Genomic DNA, 26,736 nt, shown 5'->3' on the forward strand with positions numbered 1-26,736 from the left:
GCATCTGGCAGAGACTGAAGTGTCTGGCATCAAGGCAAGCAGTGCCACTGTCCCCTTTCTAAACCTTCACAGAGCCAGGGAACTGGTGCCATATCTGAGACTCCATCAACCTGGATAACACTGTCTGACCCACCTTGCAGATCCCCAGAGACTGTGCCCACCAAACTTACTGTGCCCACCAAACTTACCGGGCCCAGCAAAGCTGCTTTTCCATATGAATGGCTGGTTTTGGCTCCTAAATCCTATCAAACAAGCAACAGCTGGCTTTGACGAGCCCTGGCAGCAGCCAGCTTAGATTCAGATTGGCTTCCCATGGAAATCTCCAAGCCCAACACAAGTAGCAGCCATTTCAGATTGCTTTATAGCTCAGGCAGGGTGCCCTAGGCAAAACACAGTTCCAGACTGAACTTGGCCTGCTCCACCTGGGAAACCCCAGGGTCAGTGCACCCAGTGGACAGTTACAGACCACGTGAGAGCACCACCACCCTGCCCCTGCACAGCTGATCCTCCAAGGAGGGCAGATGTTGGTGGTAACTGGTAAACAGCAGTCCTTGCAGCAGACTGGCCTGGGTAAATCCGTCCCACTGACCAGCCAACAGCAACCAAGGTTCAAATACAAGAGGAGGGTATACTCAGCCAACACGGAGGGCATAGCTCCAGTACCCAGCCTGGGTGATAGGGGAGGCTGTGCCACTGGACTCTATAGGACACCTACTACATTGGGCCACACTATCAAGACCTGGAGTCAAAGCAGCTCTACTAATACACAGAAAGAAACACAGGGAGGCTGCCAAAATGAGGAGACAAAGAAACATGGCTCAAATGAAAAAACAAAACAAAACAAAACTCCAGAAAGAGAGTAAACAAAATGGAGATAAGCAATCTATCAGATACAGAGTTCAAAATACTGGTTATAAGGATGCTCAAGGAACTTACTGAAGACCTCAGCTGCATAATAAAGATCCAGTCAGGAATGAAGGAAACATTATTCAAAATAAAGAACATCATACAGGGTAATTAACAGTAGAATGGATGAAGCTGAGAATCAAATCAATGATTTGGAACATAAGGAAGCAAAAAACAACGAATCAGAACAAGAAGAAGAAAAAAGAACCCCCCAAAATGAAGATAATATAAGCAGCCTGTGGGACAACTAAGAGGTCCAACATTGGCATGATAGGGTTCCAGAAGAAGAAGAGAAAGAGCAAGAGACTGGAAATCTATTTGAAAAAATAATGAAAGAAAACTTCCCAAATTTGGTGAAGGAAATAGACATGCAAGTGCAGGAAGCACAGAGTCCCAAACAAGATGGATGCAAAGAGGCCCACTCCAGTATTTTTATATTAAAATATAATAAAAAGACACATCATTATTAAAATACCAAAGGTTAAAGATAAAGAGAGAATTTTAAAAGCAGCAAAAAAAGTCAGTTACCTACAGAGGAGTTCTTGTAAGACTGTTAGCTGATTTCTCAAGGGAAATTTTGCAAGCCACAAGGGATTGGCAAAAAATATTCAAAGTCATGAAACGCAGAGGGCTATAGCCAAGATTGCTCAACTCAGGAAAGCTATCATTTAGAATCAAAGGATGCATAAAGAGCTTCCCAACAAGAAAAAACCAAAGGAGTTCATCACCACCACGCCCTTAGTCTATGAAATGTTAAACAGACTTATTTAAGAAAAAGACCAGAACTATGAACAATAAAATGGCAAAAAATACAAATCTATCAACAACCGAATGTAAAAAAAAATAAACTAAGCAAGCAAGAACAGAGACCAAATCATGGATATAGAGACTTTCAATGGTTACCAGATGTGAGGGTGTGTGGGGGAATGAGTGAAGAGGTGAGGGGATGAAGAAGTACAAATATGTAGTTACAGAATAGCCTTGAGGATGTAAAATACAGTATAGGAGATGGAGTAGCCAAAAAACTTACATGCATGACCCATGGACATGAAGAATGGTATGGGGACTGCCTGAGGGAATAGCATGTACTGGGGAGAGAGGTGGCAAAGAGGAAAAATCAGGACAACTGTAATTGCATTATCAATAAAATATAATAAAAAAAGTCACCGAAGTTGAACGCAGCCTCTCACAACAACACCAGCTGGTACATGGAAACAAATGGGTTCATAGGACACTTGCCTAGGTGGGAAGCCTGTACTACAAGGGCCCACCCTCCAGAAGATAATTCTGGTTGTTTGAGTCCCCCCCTGTATATTCCAAGTAATTCAGTAAGACAGGCAGACCTGACACTACCATCCTCATTTTTAGATGTAAAGCAACCAAAGCACAAAAGCTTTGGTTGAAAACCCCCAGTCATATATTCAGTGAAGGAAGGATTCAAGAACGACAGCTCATCTACGTATCAGACCAGCAATTTTCAACCAGTGAGCACAAAATGTCTTTATGACTATTATTTTATTTTTATTTTTTTCTCACTCAAGGACATACTTATTAATTTTTAGAGAGTGACAGGGACTGAGAGAGGGAGGGAGAGAAACATCAATTGGTAGCCTCTTATATGTGCCCCAACTGGAGTCCCAACCCACAAGCTAGGCATGTGCCCTTACTGGGAATCGAACCCATAGCCTTTTGCTTTAAGGGACAATACTAAAACCAACCAATCTACACCAGCAAGGGCATACAAGAATTTGTAAAATATGCAATTCTTTACTATTCAGTCGAGTGTACTGACCTCTTTTCACTTAAGAGTTTCAAATGAAAATAATGACAACAAAAAACACAACAATAACTGTTCAGTGTGAATGCCCTGTCTTGAACAATAAATATAGAGACCATGTAACAGAGTTGCATCTTACTGATCACGTTCATAATAAGTTATGCCTGACTGATTAATTCTTGGTGCCAGAAATCCTTTCATAGAAGTATAGGCACCTGATTTTTAAAAAGTCACATTGGAGCAAAAGGATTAAGTACCCTATTTTGCTGTGTATAAAACACTTTTTTTTTTTTTTTTTTTTTTTTACCAAACTCTTGAATAAGAGTTTGGGAAACTAAGGATGCACATTACACATGGGTAGTGCCTGAAATACCTTGCCGTTTTTTATAATTATCTGTTACATAAAAGTTCTTATACCATAATATATTAAAAAATAAATGCTAAAATTTCTTTACAATATAAAAACACAAGTCTCTAAATATAAATAATTGCAATAAAAATTAAAATGAAAAATATTTTTCCCCAAAAGTGTGGGCCAAAATCGTGGGGGTGCATTATACTCAGCAAAGTATGGTAATTACTGTCATTATTATTTGTAAATCAATCAAAATTATACCTGTTTTTGTCATCAGATTGACAAAAATATATATTTTTGTGTGTTCCACAAATTTTTAAATTAGTTTCTGTGTGTCATGAAATGAAAAAGGTTGAAAATCACTATAACTAGACTATTTCTACTTGGCTTAATTACCCATCTTAGTCATTGAATATTTCTTCCAATGACTATTTTGCTTTTTCTGAATATCAAATACACCCTTGTAAAAGAATTGAAGCTCTGAAATCCCTGAGAAATTTGGAGGCATTTAAATGTGCAGCAAGCTCTGACAGCAATACCCAAAGGAGTTTCAAAAATGTTATTACTGTAATAGAGATGCTCTTTTTCACATTAAAAAAAAAAAACCTTTCACATTACAATCACGATTCTCTTGCTCTGCATGGGTGGCTTAGCTGGTTGTAGCATCCTCCTGTGCACCAAAAGGTCTGGGTCTGATTCCTAGTCAGGGAAATCAGTTTTAGTAAAACAGCTTTATCTAAATTTACATCAACTTAGTTCTCCCTCTCCCATTATCTGCCAAATTCCTGATGGTAGCAGGATAACCACCCAAAACTTGTTATATAAACCTTCACATGCAAACATGCCAGTCTTTATTTAAAGCCATCAATTGGACAGGATCCCAAGCAGTGTGACTGACTACTGCTCTTCCTGGCCACTCAGGAAACCAGCATATCCCCGAAGGACAACTTGTAGACACCAAAAAACACAGGAAGAGAACACTCAAGTGGAGACTAGAATAAGCCAGTAATCAAAACACACACAAAATCTGTACACTCTAACTCATATAAACAGAACAAAACAGCACAGAGATATTTTCATTTAGCAATGCTACTCCTTAAGATTTTTTCTCGAGAAACCAAGATATGGGCACATATAACCACAAAGAGAAGACTTCCGGCCAAGATGGAGGCATAGGTAGAAAACACTTTGACTCCTCCCACAACCAAAAGTAAAGACAATAAAGAACAAAAACCACAACTGCCAGAAAATCTAATTGTATGGAAGCCTGACAACCAAGGAGTTAAAGAAGAACCACTCCTCTAGATTGGGAGGAGGGGTGTAGAGGACGCACAGTAAGGTGATGGCTGGAGGATGGGGCAGGGACCAGCCAGCAGACCAACTAGTCCTACATCTGCCTACAAATAAACAGGGAGAAACAACTGGGTAGTGAGACAGACCACGCAACCCTGCAACCCAGGGCTCCAGCAGAAGAAAATAAAGTCTCTAAACTGACTGAAAAAACCTTTGGGAATTGTGGTGGTGGAAGAAACTCCCAGCCTCATGGGAGAGTTGGTTGGAGAGAACCACAGGGTCCTAGAATCTATACAAAACCATCCAACAGGAATCAGCACCAGAAAGGCCCAATTTGCTTGTGGGTAGTGGGGAAAGTGACTGAAATCCAGAAGAGAGGGGAGCAAGTGTCATTGTTCCCCCTCAGACCACTCCCTTATATACAGCTTCACATCCCAGCAACTCAGGTTGCCCTACTGTGCGAAATACCTAAGACTCCACCCCTCACTACATAACAGGTGTGTCAAAAAAAAAAAAAAAAAAAAAAAAGGTCCAAACAAAAGAACAGATCAAGGCTCCAAAAAAAATACAACTAAACGACCAAGAGATATCCAACCTATCAGATGCACAGTTCAAAACACTGGTAATCAGGATGCTCACAAGATTGGTAGAATTTAGTTGCAAATTAGATGAACAACTGAAGGCTACGCTAAGTGAAATAAAGGAAAATGTACAAGGAACCAATAGTGATGGGGAAGAAACTGGGACTCAAATCAATCAAATGGACCAGAAGGAAGAAAAAAATTACCAAACAGGAAAGAATGAAGAAACAAGAATAAAAAAAACAAACAAACAAGGAGAGGCTTAGGAACCTCCAGGACATCTTTAAACGTTCCAACATCCAAATTATAGGGGTACCAGAAAGAGAAGAAGGGCAACAAATGGAAAACTTACTTGAACAAATAATAAAGGAGAACTTCCCCAATCTGGTAAAGGAAATAGACTTCCAGGAAGTTCAGGAAGCTCAGAGTTCCAAAGAAGGTGGATCCAAGGAGGAACACACCAAGGCACATCATAATTACATTAGTCAAGATTAAAATGAAGGAGAGAATTCTAGAAGCAACAAGAGATAAGGGGACAGTCACCTACAAAGAAGTTCCCATCAGACTATCAGTAGATTTCTCAAGAGACCTTATAGGCAAGAAGGGGCTGGAAAGAAGTATTCCAGGTCATGAAAGGCAAGGACCTACATCCAAGATTACTCCATCCAGCAAAGCTATCATTTAGAATGAAAGGGCAGATAAAGTGCTTCTCAGATAAGGTCAAGTTCAAGGAATTCATCATCACCAAGCCCTTATTATATGAAATGTTAAAGGGACTTATCTAAAAAAAGATGACGATCAAAAATATGAACAGCAAAATGACAACAAACTCACAAATATCAACAACTGAACTTAAAAAACAAAAACAAAAGCAAACTAAGCAAACAACTAGAATAGGAACAGAATCACAGAAATGGAGATCACATGGAGGGTTATCAGCAGGGAGAAGTGGGGAGAGAATGGGGAAAAGGTACAGAGAATAAGTAACATAAATGGTAGGTATGACTTCCGCCAAGATAGAGGTGTAGGTGGAAACACTATGCGTCCTCGCACAACCAAACCTAAAAACAACAAAGTTTTAACAACAATAAACGCAATCAAACCACACAGAAAAGTGACAATACGGAGTCTGAAAACAACGACCTGCTCAGCTAAACTGGTGAGAGGGGCGAAGCCAGCAGCGGTGGGGGTCCAGCAGGGAAGATCCCGCAACCCGCATGGTGCACAGGCAGCCGAGGGTCCAGAACCCAGGGAAGAGGCGCAGCTGGCTGTCTGCGGTTGGTTGCACACTTACGCGCAGATAAACCAGTGAAGAGGCGAGAATTGAGACCTCCCGGCACATGGCGGCAGGCTCCCACATCTGCCCTCAGATAAACAGGCAGGGAGCCAGTGGTGAGGCGGACTGGGAGAGTGGAGAGGACCGCCATTGCTCCCTCTCTGACCCCGCCCCCACATACAGCATCACAAACCAGCGACCTGGGTGGCCCCGCCCTGGTGAACATCTAAGGCGCCTCTCCTCATACGTTAACAGGCACAAACAGATCAAAACATGGCTCAGGAACAACTCGGAGCCCCAGAGCCAACAAATCTAAGCGATGAAGAAATGGCCAAACTTTCAGATGCTCAGTTCAAAACACTGGTGATCAGGATGCTCACAGATTTTAGTCACAAATTAGAGGAACATATGAAGGCTAAACTAATTGAAATGAATGGTAATGCACAGGAAACCAACAGTTATGAAATGTTAAAGGGACTTACCTAAGAAAAAGAAGATAAAAAAGATGAACAGTGAAAGGACAGCAAACTCACACTTATCAACAACCACACCTAAAACAAAAGCAAACTGAGAGGACAGCTAGATCAGAAGTGAACCATAGAAATGAAGATCACGTGGAGGGTTAGCAACAGGGGAGTAGGAGATGGAGAAGGGGGGAGAAGGTACAGAAAATAAGTAGCATAGACAGTAGATAGAAAATAGATAGGGGGAGGGCAAGAATAGTAGGGGAAATATAGAATATAAAGAACTTGAGACACATGGTCATAAACTAAAGGGGGGGTAATGGTGGGGACGGGAGAGTAGGGTGGAGGGGAATAAAGGGAGGAAATAGAACAAATGTAATGGTATAATCAATAAAATAAAAATATATATTAAAAAAAATAAATGGTAGGTATGAAATAGACAGGGGAAAGTTAAAATAGTATAGGAAATGAGGAAGCCAAAGAACGTCTATGTACAACCCATGGACATGAACTAAGGTGGAGGAATACTGATGGGAGGGACTGTAGGGTAGAGGAGAATAAAGGGGAGAAAAAAATGGGACAACTGTAATAGCATAGTCAATAAAATATGTTAAAAAATATATAACCACAAAGAAATGTAAATTATCTAATACTGAAAACTGAGTAAGTTATGCCAATTTTTATAGTAGAATATTATAATACCATTAAGACAACAGGTACATCAATGGGTTGTGAGACTAAACAACTTTTAAATTTAGACATATTTAAAATAGATACATATTACTTATGTAGTAAGGCAAAACATGCTGGCTTAATTAGTGATGGGAAAATTTAGTATAAAAAGATATTAAATCATAAAAACAGGAAAAGAACTTTGTATTATCTGGATGCAGATAATTATTGTTTATTGTCAGAAATAGAATGTACTGAATCAGTAAAATTATGCAAATGTGACTAAATCCTTAGAACTGCCTTAAACTTAACACTTATTCTAGTATAAACTATTACCTTTACGAATATTCCTCTTTGTCCCTAACTTGGAATAAGTAAATTTCTATTTCTGACAACAGAAGGAACTAAACACACCCTGAAGAATTTTGCTGTGATCAATCTCTAGGCTGTTTTTACATTTTGGGGGATGACTCCCTTGAAAACTGATAAAATAAATGTAGATTTATTGTTTTTTAGATTATCCTTCTTTATTCAACTACTTTTCAGTCTAAAATGAAATTATCTAGTTACAAAACTGAATATTTCTGAAGAAAGAGCTTATGGTCTTTCAGGTGTTACACAAGTTAATGATCTCATCTGCTTCTTTTTCAGTATTTCCACAAGAAATGCAGCTTCAACGCTTGCGTATGTTTCTGCAACAACATACATTACGCCTATCTCTCCCACACATGAAGGGCATAATTAATACATTTTTATTTCTTTTGTTGAGTCCATTACCTGACTTTTCAGGCCTCTAATCCATATTCCATTGAGGCAATAAAAAGGCAAGAAAATTCACATTTATGTCTAAACAAATACATTAAGAATTATTTTTCACATTATTTAAAAGGAAAATAAAAACAAAACTCTAAAAAAAACCCAGCAAAAATCAAACAAAACTAAACTCTCACTGATAAGAATATTTCTACCCAACTCAACCAAGCGGAACTATTTTTTAAATTTACAGCTATATTTACTAGACCCAAATTTTGACCACAGAGTCAGTCCTAAGTGTTGATATTACCAAAATATATGTAAAATGAAGATACTGTATATGAAAATTAAGAAAGATCCAGGAAATGTTCCTAAATGTACTCACTGAAAGGTAGCTGTTAGTGTCTGCATCGTCAGTAATGGTTTGGCGCTCTCCCTTATGGTTAATTTTCCGGAACCTTCGGCGGGACTGTCTGGCCGGAATTTCTCTTTGGAGAATATTGTCTTCATTATCTTTGGAATTCTCTACCTGAAACACATGTTCATGTTCCTGATTAAATATCCAATTTTTCCATATTACTGACAGTCTATGGAGTCTTAACAAGCTCATAAGGAGGCTTCATTCACTCCTAGCAAGACACTGCCTCAAGAAAACAGTCGGTATAGTGCTCATAAGTTCAAAAAGATTAAAGGTGACGTTATTATAAGATCTAGAGACCACAGTTTCCTTCCAGGAAATAGTCACTCTTGCTCACATAAACATGTATCTTCTAAGTAAAGTCACTTACCAGAAATGAAGGCTGTTAACTACACCTACACATTCAATAATTTTAACTTCTTTGCTAGACTAATTACAAACTGCCTAATTATATGAATATTTTATTTAGCAAACAATCAAGGCTTTAATTTCCACAGCTTTATAAACATTAATGTATTAGTATTTGGTGTCCATCTTAATGTATGGCAATGGCCAAGAGTAAGGCTAGTATCTTTTAGGGCAGAAGGGAAAACTAACATTTACTGAAGGCTTAAAATGAGCCAGCATGCATAAACACCATACTATGTGGTTCACACAAGAGCCTTGTGAGCAGGTATTACTACCCATAGTTTATAGATGAACTAAGTAAAATCCAAAGAGACTGATAACTTCCCAATCACAGGACAGTGATACATATTAAAGGTGATTTGGAATACAGTGCTGTCTTCAAAACTTACGCTACCAACACAAGGCCACACTGCCTAATTACAGACTAACTACAATTTTAAAAACTTACTTTTACAGTTGATTTTGTCACAAATTAGAGGAACATATGAAGGCTAAACTAATTGAAATGAATGGAAATGCACAGGAAACCAATAGTAATGGAAAGGAAACTGGGACTCAAATCAAAGGAGTGGACCAGAAAGAGGAAAAAAATGACCAAAGAGAAAAGAATGTAGAAACAAGAATTCTAAAAAATGAGGAGAGGCTTAGGAACCTTCAGGACATCTTTAAACGCTCCAACATCAGAATTATAGGGGTACCAGAAGGGGAAGAGGAATAGCCACAAGTGGAAAACTTATTTGAACAAATAATAAAGGAGAATTTCCCCAATCTGGCAAAGGAAATAGACTTCCAGGAAATCCAGGAAGCTCAGAGAGTCCCAAAGAAGTTGCACCCAAGAAGGAACACACCAAGGCACATCATCATTACATTAGCCAAGATTAAAATGAAGGAGAGAATGCTAGAAGCAGCAAGAGGTAAGAGGACAGTCACCTACAAAAAAGTTCCCATCAGACTGTCAGCGGATTTCTCAAAAGACACCTTACAGGCAAGAAGGGGCTGGAAAGAAGTATTCCAAGTCATGAAATCCAAAGACCTATATCCAAGATTGCTCTATCCAGCAAAACTTTCATTTAGAATGGAAGGGCAGATAAAGTGCTTCTCAGGTAAGACCAAATTCAAGGAGTTCATCATCACCAAGCCCTTATTATATGAAATGTTAAAGGGACTTACCTAAGAAAAAGAAGATAAAAAAGATGAACAGTGAAAGGACAGCAAGCTCACACTTATCAACAACCACACCTAAAACAAAAGCAAACTAAGAGGACAGCTAGATCAGGAGTGAACCATAGAAATGAAGATCACATGGAGGGTTAGCAACAGGGGAGTGGGAGATGGAGAAGGGGGGGAGAAGGTACAGAAAATAAGCAGCATAGACAGTAGATAGAAAATAGATAGGGGGAGGGCAAGAATAGTAGGGGAAATACAGAATCTAAAGAACTTGAGACACATGTTCATGAACTAAAGGGGGGGAATGGGGGGGAGGGGTGTGCAGGGTGGAGGGGAATAAAGGGGGGAGAATAGAACAACTGTAATGGCATAATCAATAAAATATATTAAATAAATAAATAAAAACTTACTTTTCCAAAGGATATGTTCCAAAGTGTACCTTATAATTAACTTCACATCCAATAAATAACAAGTGATTTGTTTTCCCCCACAACTACTTTTTCTAATGTGTTATCTTTTGCTAATATAAAAAATGTCCTAGTCATCCAACTTTGAAATTGCATCAACATTTCCAAATCCTGCTTGTCTTCTAAACCTTATCTTCAACCTTTTCCCTTCTTAAAAAAATTTTTTTAATTGATTTTTAGGGAGAGGTTCACACAAATTGAATAAAAACTGAATAATGTATAAAGGAGGAGAGTGAGAGGGAAAAAAACATCAATCAGTTGCCTCACGTACCCCCACCAACTGGACACTGATCCCGCAACCCAGGTATGTGCCCGGACAGGGAATCAAGCAGACAGCCCTGTGAGTTACAGGAGGCTCCAACCAACTGAACCACACAGGCCAGGGCCTTATCTTCACTGATTTCTCAGAACTTGTACAAATCTTTGTACAAATCAACCTCACAATGTCCTTTCTTTTATTCTTATTGTTACTATCACTTACTCAAGTGTTAATCACCTTAGTCCTGAAAGACAGTAATAGTAGGTGATCCTGTCGCTTCACAAGTGTTCCTCTCTAATCCCATCTGGCATGGCCAGATAAATCACCTAGATAAATCAGCACTAGGCAGGTCTCTTGTTCCAAATGCTACAACGGACCACTAATGATGACCAAATAAAATTTAAACTGTTGCACTGGATATTCAAAGTCACATATACTCCCTCCCCCAAACAATTTTATCACTTTATGTGTAAGCCTGTAAAAACCATTCCCTTCTTACTCCCCACCAAAAAAAACCCCTCTCACATAAAAGCTCTAGTGAGATATGCAAAATTCCCTGATGATTTCTCAGAAAGAACTGATGTCTAAAGCTGCTGTTCTAGGTGTGAGAGATCAAGAGCAAGTGGCCAAGTCAATGTGACTATTCTGCTAAGTAAATTATTTCCTCAGTTTGTTTTATCCTACCCATTCTATTTTTACATGCTGAAACACTATCATTTAAGATATATCTCAATTGCCTTCTCATCCACACCACCAGAGACATTCCCTTCCTCAGACCGTGACTGGTTTATTGTGTACACAGCCTAGCCTTCTCGTAAACAGGACACACTCCCTGCAGCCTTCCAGCCTTTGTATACCCTGCTGTTACTTCTGGCTAAAAGTCCATTTCTCATTTGCCCACCTGCTGGCATCTTACCTGTACTTCAATGACCCAGTTCAAACAACCCCTCCTTTGTCTCAGGAAGATGCTACTTCTTCTACAGTGCTAAGCATGGTGAACATAATTATTAGTTAAGCCTACCTCACTAACAAGTTAACAAGCTCTCTAAGACAGGAACTGTATTACAGTACACATCTTTGTTCACTTAACATTCAATACACGTGCCATAATGGGTATTACATTACATTCTATTAAATTCTCTCTCTCAATTATGTTAGGTCATTGGAAATATGTATAAGGTATTCAAGAAATATAGAGGCAGACAGAATAAGTTACCAAACACTGCTCTTCTGAAAGGTAAAAACCAGAAGAAACAGGGAATGGATTTTCAGCTTAACAATTACAGAATCTGGTGTAGGCAGCAAATACATACTCCCTGCTTGTGATCCAATTCCCTCTTCTAAAAATGTAAAGGACAACCATGGTATTTCCCGAACCACTATACCAGGCCATCTTCCAGAAGCTCCAAGTTATATCATTCAAGGCTTACAATGACCTTACTACAAGCTAGTTTTAAAAGATGTTACAGAGTCTCATAAAACTTAAGTAACTCAACTCACATAAGTGAGTAAGGTCTCAAAACCCAAGTGTGACAAAAAAGTTAATCTTCTTCATACTGCCCTATCCCAAAGGATGAACTAGATTATCTACTTTAGGTGAAATTCCGATATGACAAGTTTCTTAAATCGTTTTTTAAAAAGATTTTATTTATTTTTAGACAGGAGAAGGGAGGGAGAGAGTTAGAGAAACATCAGTGTGTGGTTGCCTCTCATGTGGCCCTCACTGGGGACCTGGCCTACAACCAATTCCCAGGCATGTGCCCTGACTGGGAATCGAACTGGCGACTCCCTTTGGTTTGCAGCCCCCTCTCAATCCACTGAGCTACGCCAGCCAGGGCTAAATCTTTTAATATCTACCATCTATCAGGCAAAAGCAGAGATTTAAACAATAAAGGCTTTTCAAAGTAAGCAGAGTAGTAAACTGAAATTTAGGAAAGAAATTTTTAAGCCTCGATTTTGAGAAAAGTAACAAATTTAAAAAAACTGAATAATGTATAAAGGTTTAAGTGCCCTTAACAAAGCTCCCTTTAAATACAAGCAAAATGTGAGACTTTTAGAAAATAAAATTTTGCAAATGCATACTGAAATGGCACAAAAGTACAAAAGCCAAAGACCAAGAATGAAGTAAAAGCAAGAATACCAGAAGGCGGGCTACCAACGAAGCCTCTGACCTACCAGACAATTTCTCTATTCTATGAGACTAAGCCTTCCACTCTGAGAGTTGCAGGGAGCAAGAGACAGGAAATAAAACAGAAAATCCACCAAAGATGGGGAGTCCAACAGGAGACTTACTCAGAAAACTCATCCCAAACAGCCACATCCTCACTGTAAAGGCTGAGCACTGTATCTGCCCACCCTGCAGGGACAGGAAGAAAATTCGCTTGGCGCTGAGAGAAGGGAGTGGAAAAAAGCAACCAAACAAAAAACATTTCCTCAGAATTAAAAAAATTAGCCACCCCACATGCAGATCTATTGTTTGAATTCACAACACCTTAAGCACATAAGCAAATTTAAAGTAGTTCAGGACTGATGTGTGTGCATACAACTGACAAAAACAAATCTAATACCTCTTTGCAAGAATGCAACTTCAACCCAAACCTCAAAAAATTCCCACACCTAAAGTTCAAGACATATACACTCATGTACCAAAAAACCCCACCTAAGCACAAGAAAATCCAATCACATAAGCAAATAAGACACGATGAGCAATAATAATAAAAAACAGAAAAAAGACCACAGCAGAATCATACTTGCAAGCATTACAATATACTGGGAATATCAGAAAATACAAAGCTATAATTTTAAAAACTTTAAACAAAAGAAACTTGAAAATGAGCCAGAGATTACAAACAGCACCCAAATAGGTAAGGACTGACCAGGACAGAAAAAATATTTTCTTCCGCAAGCGCCCTTGTTACCACTGCCAGGCCAGCAAGGAGTCATTAACGAGAAGGCCGAGAGTTTGGAGAGATAGCCTGTCTCACACCCAGACATGCACAGCATGCAGCACAAAGTCGGGGAGAGATGAAAGTAAGAAATTGTGAGACAGAGGTGGAGTGAAAAGATTAAACATCTATCTAAACAAATTTCAAGAAAATGATAGAAAAAAAGAAATGAGACATACACCACAGAGAAAATGACTTTTTAATTAAAAAAAAAAAAAAAAAAAAAAAAAACCAAAGCAGCCCAACAAATCCAAAGCAGGACAATTAGAAACTACAATTATAAATTCACACAATAAAGATAAACAAAGACTTCTAATGAGGCCAGAGAGAAAATACACATCAGCTATAAAGGAAAGGCAATTGCACATTAATCACTGATGTCTCAAAAACAATGGATTCCAGCAAATAGCATGTACAGAGTGTGCTGAAGAAAAAAGATTCGCCTCCTGAAACTGCATTGATGGCAAAACCATCCTCAAGAAGGATGCAAAATAAAGACATTTTCAGGCACACAAGCAAAAAATATGCCCAGCTGAGACATTTACCAGCAAAACACCTTCATAAAAAAAATTTTAAGGGTATACCTCAGCTATAATACATGCACATTAAATAAGGTCTTACACACAAGAATTGAAAGCAAAAATAAAATGCTAAATACAATAAATACTTGCATAAATGAACAGAATAAGGTAGAAAGTAAGTAGAACTAAAACCCTACACAACTGCAATTACATTTGGATTCTGTCACCAACATTAAATTTGTGTAAATTCGCTACTTATAACTTTGATTATTTTTAAGTAGGCATATAAAAATAGCTAGAGTTAGCACAGAAATAATAGACCAAACACAGTATCTAAGGGACTGTTCTGTGGGGGGAAAGGTTCTCACTATAAAAGAAAGCAAGAATGAGAGGCAAATAAAAGAACAAACACAAAGCATATGTGGAGAAGGTTAATCCAACCTGTCAGCAGTCACAAGGAATGTAAGTGAAAGGCATTCCAGGTTTAAAACAACACAAAACCAATCTCACACAAATCTATAAGAAAGGTAACAGTCCCCAAGTATTAAGATGCACAGTATCCTGACACAAATATACAACAGAAGACTGCTAGAAATTAAAGTCACAGGTACATCTCAATAAGAAATAAGGAATGCAAAAATCCTAAACTCTATTATCAAAGTGGGCCCAGAAATGCAGGGGAGAAAACGATAAGAACTCACATTAAGGTTTTACTGGGCATGCAAGGGTAGTTTAAAATGAGAAGATTAATGTAAATTATATTAACCTGGTGGAGGTCATGTCGGATCTGAGAGGTACAAACTCCCTTCTTAACCACCGTTACACATACCAGGAGCACAGGTTCCAGCTCATGACCAGCTGCACATCTGCACGTGACTCATGTGAAGCCGTAACATTTAAGCCATCAGTTTTGGTTATAATACGTTTCATAAGGGTGTGATATTCGACAGTATATTGTATTTGAGAGATACCTCAAACTCCAAAGTTAGCGTTGCGGTTTTTTTTTTCATTTACCACTGGAAATAACTGGAAAAATACATCTATTGGATAGTCCAAGAGACATTGAAAAAAATCAGTGAATGCTACTCGAGTGGCTTATCAAAATATTTTTGCAAGAGTTGTGAAAAGTACTTATGCCTTGAGCTTAGCAATATTGTTTATGAAGGCTTTACAACTGTTTTGCAAAGTCAAATACTGAAGATTCCGATAACTGATGTTAAATACATTTTTTGTTTGTGTTTTTTAGCAATATCCATGTTTCCATTATTTGAAAAGAAAAATTTTTATTCTTTGCTTTTGTATTTCTTTAATAATTTCTAGACTGTAATGGAAAATAAATAAAAAATCATCTATTTTATTACATAAATAAATGCAAATTCAGTGTTTTTAATGTTGTTCCCCTCCCATATTTTAGCACATACTAGTAATGAATGTTTAATGTATCTCTTGAATACACATGACCTATGATGTAATTTTTTTACTGTGATCTCCCCAAAGAGATGAAAAGACAAAAAGACATCGATCAATGTAATAAACGCAGAAAAAGTTTCTGATAAAATTTAGCAATATTTTTGATACTCCAGATACCCCTTTTAAATAACTATGAACTTCTGACACAATCCCAATAGTTTTTGGTTATTTCTTTGCTTTCTACCACAAGAAATCCCAGTCAAATAATTACCTACTCCACATGTGATGATGTCGGCCATTGTACTTCATGGAGACTCGTTTCCTTTTAGTGGGAGAATGATATTTACTCACCACAATCTGGGTTCTTTAACCACTGAAAATAATTAAAACTACTTAGTTGCCAATTCTTCTAAGCTCTTGCAATAAAAAGCCCAGAGGACACTTTTCATAAAGTGAACCAACTTGGGAAATATTTTTAAGAAAAAGAAAAGCCATATATGTTGATACTGACATTTTTATCATTAAAATTTTTGACTGGAATTTTACTTAACAGTTTTAAATTTGTATAACTCTTGAGTTAGGAAAAAAATGATTCCTAATGACAATAGCATTTTCCTTATAATAGGTGGACAACGCCCATTCACATTTATTAGTATGACTAATATGTACCTCAATTTTGTGATAACGTTTTATAATACTTTGCTTTATTCTCTTTGAAATGTGTATTCTTTGCTTTTAAATAAAAGGATTCTTTTTATTGTAACTAGGAAGACGTGTATTTTTGTCTTGCATTTCTACCTTTTCAAATGCCTTTTGTCTCTGTATTCTTTTTTACATGTAATTTTTTACTGAGATATAATTCACATACCATATAATTTATACCTCTTCCTTTTTTTAGATTGTATTTATTTATTTTTAGAGAGGGAGAACGAAAGACAGAAACATCAATGTGTGGTTGCCTCTCCAGCACCACCTACTGGGGACCTGGCCTGCAAACCAGGCAAGTGCCCTGACTGGGAACTGAACCAGCAGTATTTTGGTTCACAGGTCAGTACTGAATCTGCTGAGCCACACTTAAAGGTGTACAATTCAGTGGGATTTGATGTATTCATGCAAAGTTTTACAGCTATTACCATTATCTAGTTTTAGAATATTTTCATCATGCCCCACAAAAAAAAACAAAACTCATGCTCATATCCATTAGCACCTATTTTTTATCTTATGGATTTCTCTCTTCTGGATATTTCATATAAATATAAATGGGATCATACAATACATGGCTTTTTCTATCTGGTTTCTTTTTTATTTAGAATGATTTTTCAAAGTTCATCCATATTATACTATGTATCAATACTTGATTCATTCCTGCGGCAGATAATTTTCCATCATATGGACATATAACATTTTGTTTATTCATTTATCAAGTTGATGGACATTTGATTTGTTTCCACTGTTCAGCTATGATGAAGATTATGAACAGTAGTGAACAGATTTTATGTTGAGATGTTTCCAATTCTCTTGGGTATGTATTTAGGAGTGAAACTGATGGGTCACACAGTAACACTATTTTTAACTCTTTGAGGAATTATCAAACTGTTTTCCAAAGTAGCTGTACCATTTTGTATTTGGACCGGCAATGTGTAAGGGCTTTAATTTCTCTACACCAGTGATTTCCAACCCTTTTCATCTCAAAGCACACATAAACTAATTACTAAAATTCTGCAACACACCAAAAATGTATTTTGCCAAGCTGACAAAAAGTAGGTTATAATTTGGATTGACTTACAGAAACTAGTAATAGTAGTTACCTTCCCCTTTTTGCTCCAAAATGACTTTTTAAAAAATCAGGCACCTATATTTGTACGTAAGAATTTTTGGTACCAAAAATTAATCAGACACAATATTATGTGACATGACAAATAAGACGCAACTCCATTATCAATAAATGACCTAAATACTTATTGTTCAAGACAGGGTATTTACACCAAACAGCTATTGTTGTGTTGGCTAGTGTCACATTTTTGGACAATCTAAGGGAAACAGGTCAGTGCCCCTGACTAAATAATCTGATATCGCATGTTTAAAAATTCTTGTGGCATGCAAGTTGAAAATCATTACACTACACCACTGCCAATACCTGTTATTGTCAGCTTGGGTTTTTTTTATTACCTTTTTACTATCTGTTGGGAAAGGCAGTCTTCCTCGGGCCTCTTGTGCTTCTTACATATTTTGCTGAGTTTGCCAAAATTATAAAGTCCTAACTTTATAATTCACTTAGCCATTTCTCACAGTTGTGTTTTTAACAAGCAAGCCTAATGGAAGAGGTAATATTCCTGCTGGAACAAGAGCAGGTTTCCTTACACAAAACTAGTACATTCCCCAAGCTCAGTGTTTCTTAGCTGCAATGCAAACCTACTATGTGTTTGGTATCCACGTAGGCCATCCAGCACGGCCTCCAAGGGACTTGGGGAGAAACGGAAACCTAAGAAAATATGCTAATCATTCTGCTTGTTCCATGGTGAGTTATAAAGTTTGTTATTTCTGGCCAACGGTCTTATGCCAGTATCTATGAAATAATACACAACTCACAAATACATCAGCACTGAGAACCTGTTTCAAGACAGGACTGAAAACTTCCCCAGCCTGATGAAGAAAAACGACATGCAAGTCAGAGAAGCTAAAAGAGCCCCAAACAATACAAACCCAAAGAGGCCTACACCATGACACATCACAGTTAAAATGGCAAAGGTTAAAGACAGAGACAGAATGTTAAAAGCAGCAGGAGAAAGATAGTTACATACAAGGGAGCTCCCATCAGACTGTCAGCTGATACCGCAACAAAAATTTCAGGTCGGAAAGGACTGGCATAAAATATTCAAAGTAATGAAAAGCAAGAACCTACAATCAAGACTACTTACCCAGCAAGGCCATCATTTAAATTTAAAGGAGAAAAATTTAAATTTAAAGGAGAAATACAGTTTCCAAAACAAGAAAAAGCTAAAGGAGTGTGTTACCATCAAACAAGTATCACAAGAAATGTTAAAGGGTTTTCATTAAGAAGAACCTACAAAGAGAAACACAGGTATCAAAAAATAAAATGGGAATAAATACATACTTAGTAACAATCACTTTATGTGTTAATGATTTAAATGCTTCAATCAAAAGGCACATAGTAGTAGAATGGATAAGAAAAGAAGACCAATGTATATGCTGTCTACAAGAGACCCACCTCAGAGCAAAAAGATATGCACAGACTGGAAGAAATGCAAAAAGATATTTCATACAAATGGAAATTTTAAAAAAGCTGGTGTAACAATACTTATATCTGACAAAACAGACTTTACAGAAAAGGCTATAGTAAGAGACAAAAAGAAATACCACCTAATGATAATGAAAAGAATCCAACACAAGGACACAACTCTTGCAAACATTTATGCACCCAACATAGGAGCACCTAATTACATAGAGCAAAAACTGATGGACATAAAGAGAGAGATCAATAGTAACAAAGTCTGGAATGGAACTTTGGTATGGAAAGTTGGTATGGAACTTTAACACTCCACCGACATCAATGGATAGATCTTCCAGACAGAAAATCCACAAGGAGACAGCGGCCTTAAATACCACACCAGATCAGATGGGTTTAACTTATCTCTCCAAAGCATTCCAACACAGGAGATCATACAGTCTTTTCAAGTACACATGGAATATTTTCTAAAATAGACCATGTGTTAGGTCACAGAACATTCTCAATAAATTTAAGAACACAGAAATCATATCACATTTTTCTTCTAACTATAATGGTATGAAATTAGAAATCAAACACACACAAAAAAAACAAACTGAAAAAACACATTAGGTTAACAATGAGATCAAGGAATAAATCAAGATACCTTGAAACAAATGAAAAAGAGAGCACAACAACTCAAAATTTACAGAGCACAGCGAGAGCAGTTCTGAGAGGAAAAGTCACAGCATTCATTAAGAAACAAGAAAAACCCCAAATAAACAATGTAACTTGACACTTAAAGGAATGAGAAATAGAACAACTACCAAAGACCAGAAATAAACAAAATAGAGGCTAAAAAATATAAAAATCAATAAAAACAAGAGTTGTATCTATGAAAAGATAAACAACATGACAAATCTTTTAACCACCCTCATCAAAAGAGGACCCAAATAAAAAAATCAAAAATGAAAACAAAAGTATACAACTGACTTCACAAAAATAAGGAATTATAAGAAAATATTATAAACAACTACAGGCCTACAAATTGGACATTCTGGGTAAAACAGATAAATTTCTAGAAACATAAAATCTTCCAAAATGGAATCAGCAAGAATCTGAAAATCTAAATGGATAGATTACAATTAGTGAAATTGAACTGGTAATAAAAAAAAAAAAAACTCCCATAGACAAATTCTAGAAAATATTCAGAAAAGCACTAACACCTATCCTTCTCAAACTATTCCAAAAAATTCAAGGTGAGAAAACTCCCATGCTCAATTTACAAGACCAGCATTATCCTAATTTCAAAACCAGATAAAGACACTACAAAGAAAAAAATTATAGGCCAATGTCCCTAGTGAAAATTGATGCTAAAATCCTCAAAAAAGTATTACCAAACCAAATCCAGCAACACATTAAAAAGATCATACATCATGACAAGGTGGAAATTACTCCTGGCATGCAAGGTCAGTACAATATCTGTAAATCAATAAATACGTTATACCACATAAACAAAATAAAGGATAAAAAAAATCACATGATCACACCAACAAATGCAGAAAAGTCATTTGATAAAAATCAGTCACTCATTTATAAAAACTCAGTAAAATGGATGTAGAGAAAACATACCTCAACATAATAAAGTCCAACTATGACAAACCTGCAGCCAGTATGGGCAAAAATTAAAAGCATTTCACTTCTGCCAAGATGGAGGCATAGGTGGATAAGCCTTCTCACACAACCAAGTTTAGAGACAACTAAATATTAGCAGCAGAAAACACAGCCAGAACACAGAAAATTGAACTTTTCGGAAGTCTGTTAACAACAAATTCTTCAGCCTGACCGGTAAGGGGCGAAACCAGCAGCTGGTGGAGCGGGACTGCACAGGAAAACTCGGTCAGACGGACTCAGGCATGCAGAATCCAGGCGCAGGGCTGGACCTAGTGTGCAACCGAGCGAGCGACTGAGTGAGTGACCAAGCGAGCAACCACGGGGAAACAGCGAGGGAGCAGGGCTTCGGGTTGACTGTGGTCGCGCATTGGTGCGCGGATAGACAAGTGAGGGAGTGGGCGATTGGACCGGGACCCAGCCGATCACCGCGGCAAGCGGCAGGGAGGGCGCCGCCATTTCCCTGCTCTGACCCCACCTCCACATACAGTGTCATAACCCAGCGACTCTGAGTGGCCTGGCCCAGGTGAACCACCTAAGGCTCTGTTCCTCACCCAGCGGCATGAAACAGCAGAGGGTGGCGCCATTTCCCCGCTCTGACCACGCCCCCACATACAGCATCACAAACCAGCGACCTGGGAGTCCAAGGCTCAGCTCCTCACACTTAAAGGGCCCGAACAGACCAAAAATGGCTCAAGAAGATCTCAAAGCCCCAGAGGCTATAAATCTAAGCAATGAAGAAATAGCAAAACTCTCAGACGCACAGTTTAAAACACTGGTGATCAGGATCCTCACAGAACTGGTTGATTATAGCCACAAATTAGACAAACATATGAAGGCGAAACTAATTGAAATGAATGGAATTGCACAGGAAAACAATAGCAATGAAAAGGAAACTGGGACTCAAATCAATGGAGTGGACCAGAAGAAAGCAAATAATGGCCAAACAGAAAAGAGTCAAGAAGCAAGAATTCAAAGAAATTAGGAGAGTCTTAGGAACCTCCAGGACATCTTTAAACGCTCCAACATCAGAATTATAGGGATACCAGAAGGGAGAAAGGCACAGCCACCAGTGGAAAACTTATTTGAACAAATAATAAAGGAGAATTTCCCCAATCTGGCAAAGGAAATAGACTTCCAGGAAATCCAGGAAGCTCAGAGAGTCCCAAAGAAGTTGCACCCAAGAAGGAACACACCAAAGCACATCATCATTACATTAGCCAAGATTAAAATGAAGGAGAGAATCCTAGAAGCAGCAAGAGCTAAGGGGACAGTCACCTACAAAGGGGTTCCCATCAGACTGTCAGCGGATTTCTCAAAAGACACCTTACAGGCAAGAAGGGGCTGGAAAGAGGTATTCCAAGTCATGAAATCCAAAGACCTACCAACCAAGATTGCTCTATCCAGCAAAACTTTCATTTAGAATGGGAAGGACAGATAAAGTGCTTCTCAGATTAAGACCAAATTCAAGGAGTTCATCATCACCAAGCCCTTATTATATGAAATGTTAAAGGGACTTATCGAAGAAAAAGAAGTTAAAGAAATATGAACAGTGAAAGAACAACAAGCTCACAGTTATTAACAACCACACCTAAAACAAAAGCAAACTAAAAGGACAGCTAGATCAGGAGTGGAAACATAGAAATGAAGATCTCAAGGAGGGTTAGCAACAGGGGAGTGGGAGGAGGAGATGGGGGGAGAAGGTACAGAAAATAAGTAGCATAGACAGTAGATAGAAAATAGATGGGGGGGGCAAGAATAGCATGGGAAATATAGAACCTAAAGGACTTGAGACACATGGACATAAACTAAAGGGGGGGTAATGGTGGGGACGGGGGGTAGGGTAGAGGGGAATGACGGGGGGAATAGAACAACTGTAACAGCATAATCTATAAAAAAAATTTAAAAAAAATTAAAAGCATTTCCCTTAACATGGAGAACAAGACAGTGATGTCCATTTTCACCACTCTTATTATTCAACATAGTACTGGAAGTCATAGCCACAGCAATCAGACAAGAGGAAATAAAAGGCATCAAAATCAGAAAAGAAGAAAAACTGTCATTATTTGCAAATGACATAATACTGTATACAGAGAACCCTAAAGATTCCACCAAAAACAATGACTAGGATTGATACCACATTTTGCCCAGTATAATGTGAACCCAAGTTTTTTTGCCGAAACTTTCAAAAAAATCTTTTATTTTCATTTTTAATTGAATTTTTAATCTATTTATATTTAGATATGTGTTTTTATTATAAAGGAATTTTAGCATTTATTTTTTAACATATTATGGTACAAGAAATTTTATGTAGTAGTAACAAATCAGTACTACTCAGGAGGTATAAATGCACTCATTTTTCCCTCAAAAATTTGGGCAAAAAAGTATGCATTATACATGGCAAAATATGGCAAATTTAGTAAAAGCAGGATATAGACAATTATTGAGAAATCAGTTGTATTTTTTGTAAAGATTTTGTTTATTTTTAGGGAGGGAGAGTGAAAGACACATCAATGTGCAAGAGAAACATCAACTGGTTGCCTTTTACATGTCCTCAATTGGGATCGTGGCCCACAACCCAGGCACATTTCCTGACTGGGAATTGAACTAGTGACCTCTCAGTTCTCAGGACAATGCCCAACCCACTGAGCTTTACCAGTCATGGCTCAGTTGTATTTTTGTGCACCAATAAGAAACTACTACAAAGGAAAACTAAGAAACAATCCCAATTACAATTGCATCAAAAAGTAAACTAAAATACCTAGGAATGAATTTAACTATGAATGTAAAAGACCTGTACTTGGAAAATTGTAAGCCACTGAATAAGAAATTAAAGAAGATACAAATAAGTGGAAGTATCTACTATGTTCATGAGTAGGAAGACTAACATCATTAGTATGTCCATACTATCCAAAGCAATCCCTATCAATAGCATATTTCACAGAATTAGAACAAATATTTCAAAAATTTGTATGGAACCACAAAAGACCACAAATAGCCATAGCAATCTTGAGAAATAAGAACAAAGTTGGAGGAATCGTGCTATCCGATATCAAACTATACTACAAGGCCACAGTAATCAAAACAGGATGGTACTGGCATAAGAACAGACATATGACCCTGGCTGGTGTAGCTCAGTGGATTGAGCACGGGCCTGTGAAGCAAAGGGTTGCTGGTTCGATTCCCAGTCAGGGCACATGCCTGGGGTGTGGGCCAGGTCCCCAGTAGGGGACACATGAGAGGCAACCACACATTGATGTTTCTCTCCTACTCTTTCTCCTTCCCGTCCCCTCTCTCTAAAAAATAAATAAATAAAACATTAAGAAAAAAAAAAAAAAAGAACAGACATATGGAATAGAATAGAAAGCCAAGAAATAAATCCATGACTTTACGGTCGATTAATATTTGACAAAGAAGGCAAGAACATAGAATGGAGTAAAGATAGCCTATTCAATAAATGATGTTGGAGAAATTAGGTATATGCAAAAGAATAAAACCAGACCACCTCCTTAAGGCACACACAAGACTATATTTGAAATGGATTAGACTTAAATGTAACACTCAAAACAAAATAATCCTAGAAGAAAATGTGAGCAATAAAATCTCAACTGTTTCTAATAGCAATATATTTTTTTCCTATATCTCCTCAGTGAAGGGAAACAAAAGGAAAAATGACTAGATGGGACCACATCAAACTAAAAAGTTTTTGCACAGCAAAGGAAGCCATCAACAAAATGAAAGGACAACACACTGAATGGGAGAACACAGGTGAAGGGTTAATATCCAAAATCTATGAAGAACTTAAAACACAACACCAAAAACAAACAACACAATTAAAAAAGGGGCAAAGAACCTGAACAGACACTTTTCCACAGAGGACATACAGAGGGCCAATAGACATATGAAAAGAGGTTCAATGTCACTAGTGGTCAGAGAGATGCAAATGAAAACCACAGTGAGGTATGACCTTACACCTGTCAGAATGGCCTCCATCAATAAATCAACAAGCAAGAAGTGCTGGCGAGGATGTGGAGAAAGAGAAACCCTTGTGCACTGTTGACAGGAACGCAGACTGGCGCAGCCACTGTGGAAAGTAGCATGGAGATACCGCAAAACATTAAAAATGGATCTGACTCTTGACCCAGAGATTCCACTTCTGGGAATATATCAGAAGAAACCCAACACCATGATTCAAAGACTATACATACCCCTATGTTCATTGCAGCTTTATTTATAATAGTCAAGATGTGGAAGCAATCCAAGTGCCAATTATAGATGAGTGCATTAAAAAAAGCCATGGTACATTCACACGATGGAACAATACCCAGTGGTTAAAAAAAAAAAAAAGCTTATCCTTTCCAAAACAGCCTGAAGAGTATTACAGTAAGTGATACAAGCCAGTCAGAGAAAGATAAATACTATATGACTTCACTTTTATATGGAATCTAACAAACAAAATAAATCGACAAACAAAACAGAAACACACTCAAAATTGTCAGAGGGAAAGTGTTGGGATGCTGGGTGAAAAAGGTGAAGGAATTCAGAAAAATGAAGAAGAATCCTACAGGCCAGGGTGTCAAACTCATTTTCACCGGGGGCCATATCAGCCCCACGGTTGCCTCTGAAGGGCCAAATGTAATTTTGGAACTGTATAAATGTCACTACTCCTTAACTAGGGGCAAGGGGCAAGGAGCTGGGCACTGCTGCCAGGTAGAAACAAGGTGCCGGGCTGGATGAAACAAGGTGGAGGCTGGATTTGGCCCACAGGCCTTGTGTTTGCTGCCTGCGCTGTAGATAGACAACAGTATGGTCACCACCAGAGGGAGATGGGGTTGGAGGAGGCAGGAGAGGGTCAAGAAGGTACAAATGGTGATAGAAAGAGACATGAGTTGGGTGAACACACAATACAATATACAAATGATGTAATATAGAACTGTACACCTTAAACCTATATAATTTTATTAACCAATGTCACCCTAGTAAGTTCAATGAAAGAAAATCTTAAAATAATTTCAAGTTATTTTCTCCTATAACTCAAAAAGCACTTTCAACTATGCTGATCATTAATAAAATGTGGTTTTGAAATTACCAACCATAAATATATATACCAAGTATATATATTTGATGGCATATTTTGGTGATTTTGAAATATTTATGTTTATACATGTATATATTTTTTCTGAAACACTTGAGTATAAATTTGAATAACACAGTGACTGTTGATCCCAAATATGTCAACACACATTTCCTAAGGACAAAGACTTTGTCTTACAAACCTCAGTAATCAAAATTAGGAAATATCACCTAATAAACTTCAGTCAACATTCAAATTTGGTCAATTGTACCAACAACATTTATGCCTAAGCCCCACCCGCCCCTTTAAAATTTAGTGTAAAATCAAGCATTGTATTTAGTAATGTCTTTTTTTCCTCCTTTAATCTGGAACAGTTCCTCCATCTGTTTCTTGACATTGGGATGTTTTAAAGAGTATAAACCAGTCAATCTGTAGAATGGCTTAGATTTGTTTGCCTAATTATTTCCTAAAAATTACATGCAGGCATCCATTTCTGGTGGGAATATAGCAAAAATGATGTCTCGTCCTTCTCAGCGATCCATATCAGGAGGGTATGATACCGGTTTTGTAGTCACACTGATGGTGGTAGGGACGATTTTTGTCACAGCAGTATCCCTTATTGTCCACCCATAAGAAATTCACATTTCCTAAGAAACTGAAATTTTTAAAAACACAGTCTACCACATTAAAACATTCCATATCATTATTGCATTGACAATAAAAAAACTTTCCTTCCTCCCTCCCTCCCTCCCTTTCTTCTTTATTTCCTTCTTTCCTTCGTAAGACTTAAAACTTGTTATATTATACATGGGGTTACTATTAATTACTATAATTTTTATTTGAATTACCAAATTGTCCCAAATTTGGCCAACGTGTCCCTTCAATCAGGCTCCTGTGTCCTTTTTCCTATTCCCTCTAATTCCTAGAATAGTTCCTTACATTATAGAGTAAATGATAGAAATATTTAATATTTTGACAGGGAGGTAGGTTATAAGGGGTATGCATTTTTAAGATCTCAAAAAAGTATACACTTAAAATATATGTATATGCGCATGTTCATACTCTAGCTAACAATGCTACTTCCTACTATGTT

At 37.6% G+C, this 26,736-nt stretch overlaps 1 protein-coding gene across 8 annotated transcripts in view; it reads right to left on the bottom strand.

Moving 5' to 3' along the window:
* RAPGEF6 (Rap guanine nucleotide exchange factor 6) overlaps window positions 1–26,736 on the bottom strand; it is a 183,410-nt gene that overhangs the window by 102,769 nt on the left and 53,905 nt on the right. For 7 of the 8 annotated variants that reach the window (XR_008392901.1, XM_053672745.1, XM_037129820.2 and 4 more), the window contains one exon: window positions 8,463–8,606. The exons of the other annotated variant lie outside the window; for it this stretch is intronic. Coding sequence is in view for 6 of the 7 variants with exons in the window: in XM_053672745.1 (XP_053528720.1) it covers window positions 8,463–8,606 (144 nt within the window). In the remaining variant the exon portion in view is untranslated. The remainder of the gene's footprint in view (window positions 1–8,462; window positions 8,607–26,736) is intronic. 8 annotated transcript variants of the gene reach the window in all.

This window comes from Artibeus jamaicensis, unplaced genomic scaffold, assembly GCF_021234435.1.
Source record: "Artibeus jamaicensis isolate MK-2021 breed Jamaican fruit bat unplaced genomic scaffold, CSHL_Jam_final contig_786, whole genome shotgun sequence".
Classification (NCBI taxonomy): domain Eukaryota; kingdom Metazoa; phylum Chordata; class Mammalia; order Chiroptera; family Phyllostomidae; genus Artibeus; species Artibeus jamaicensis.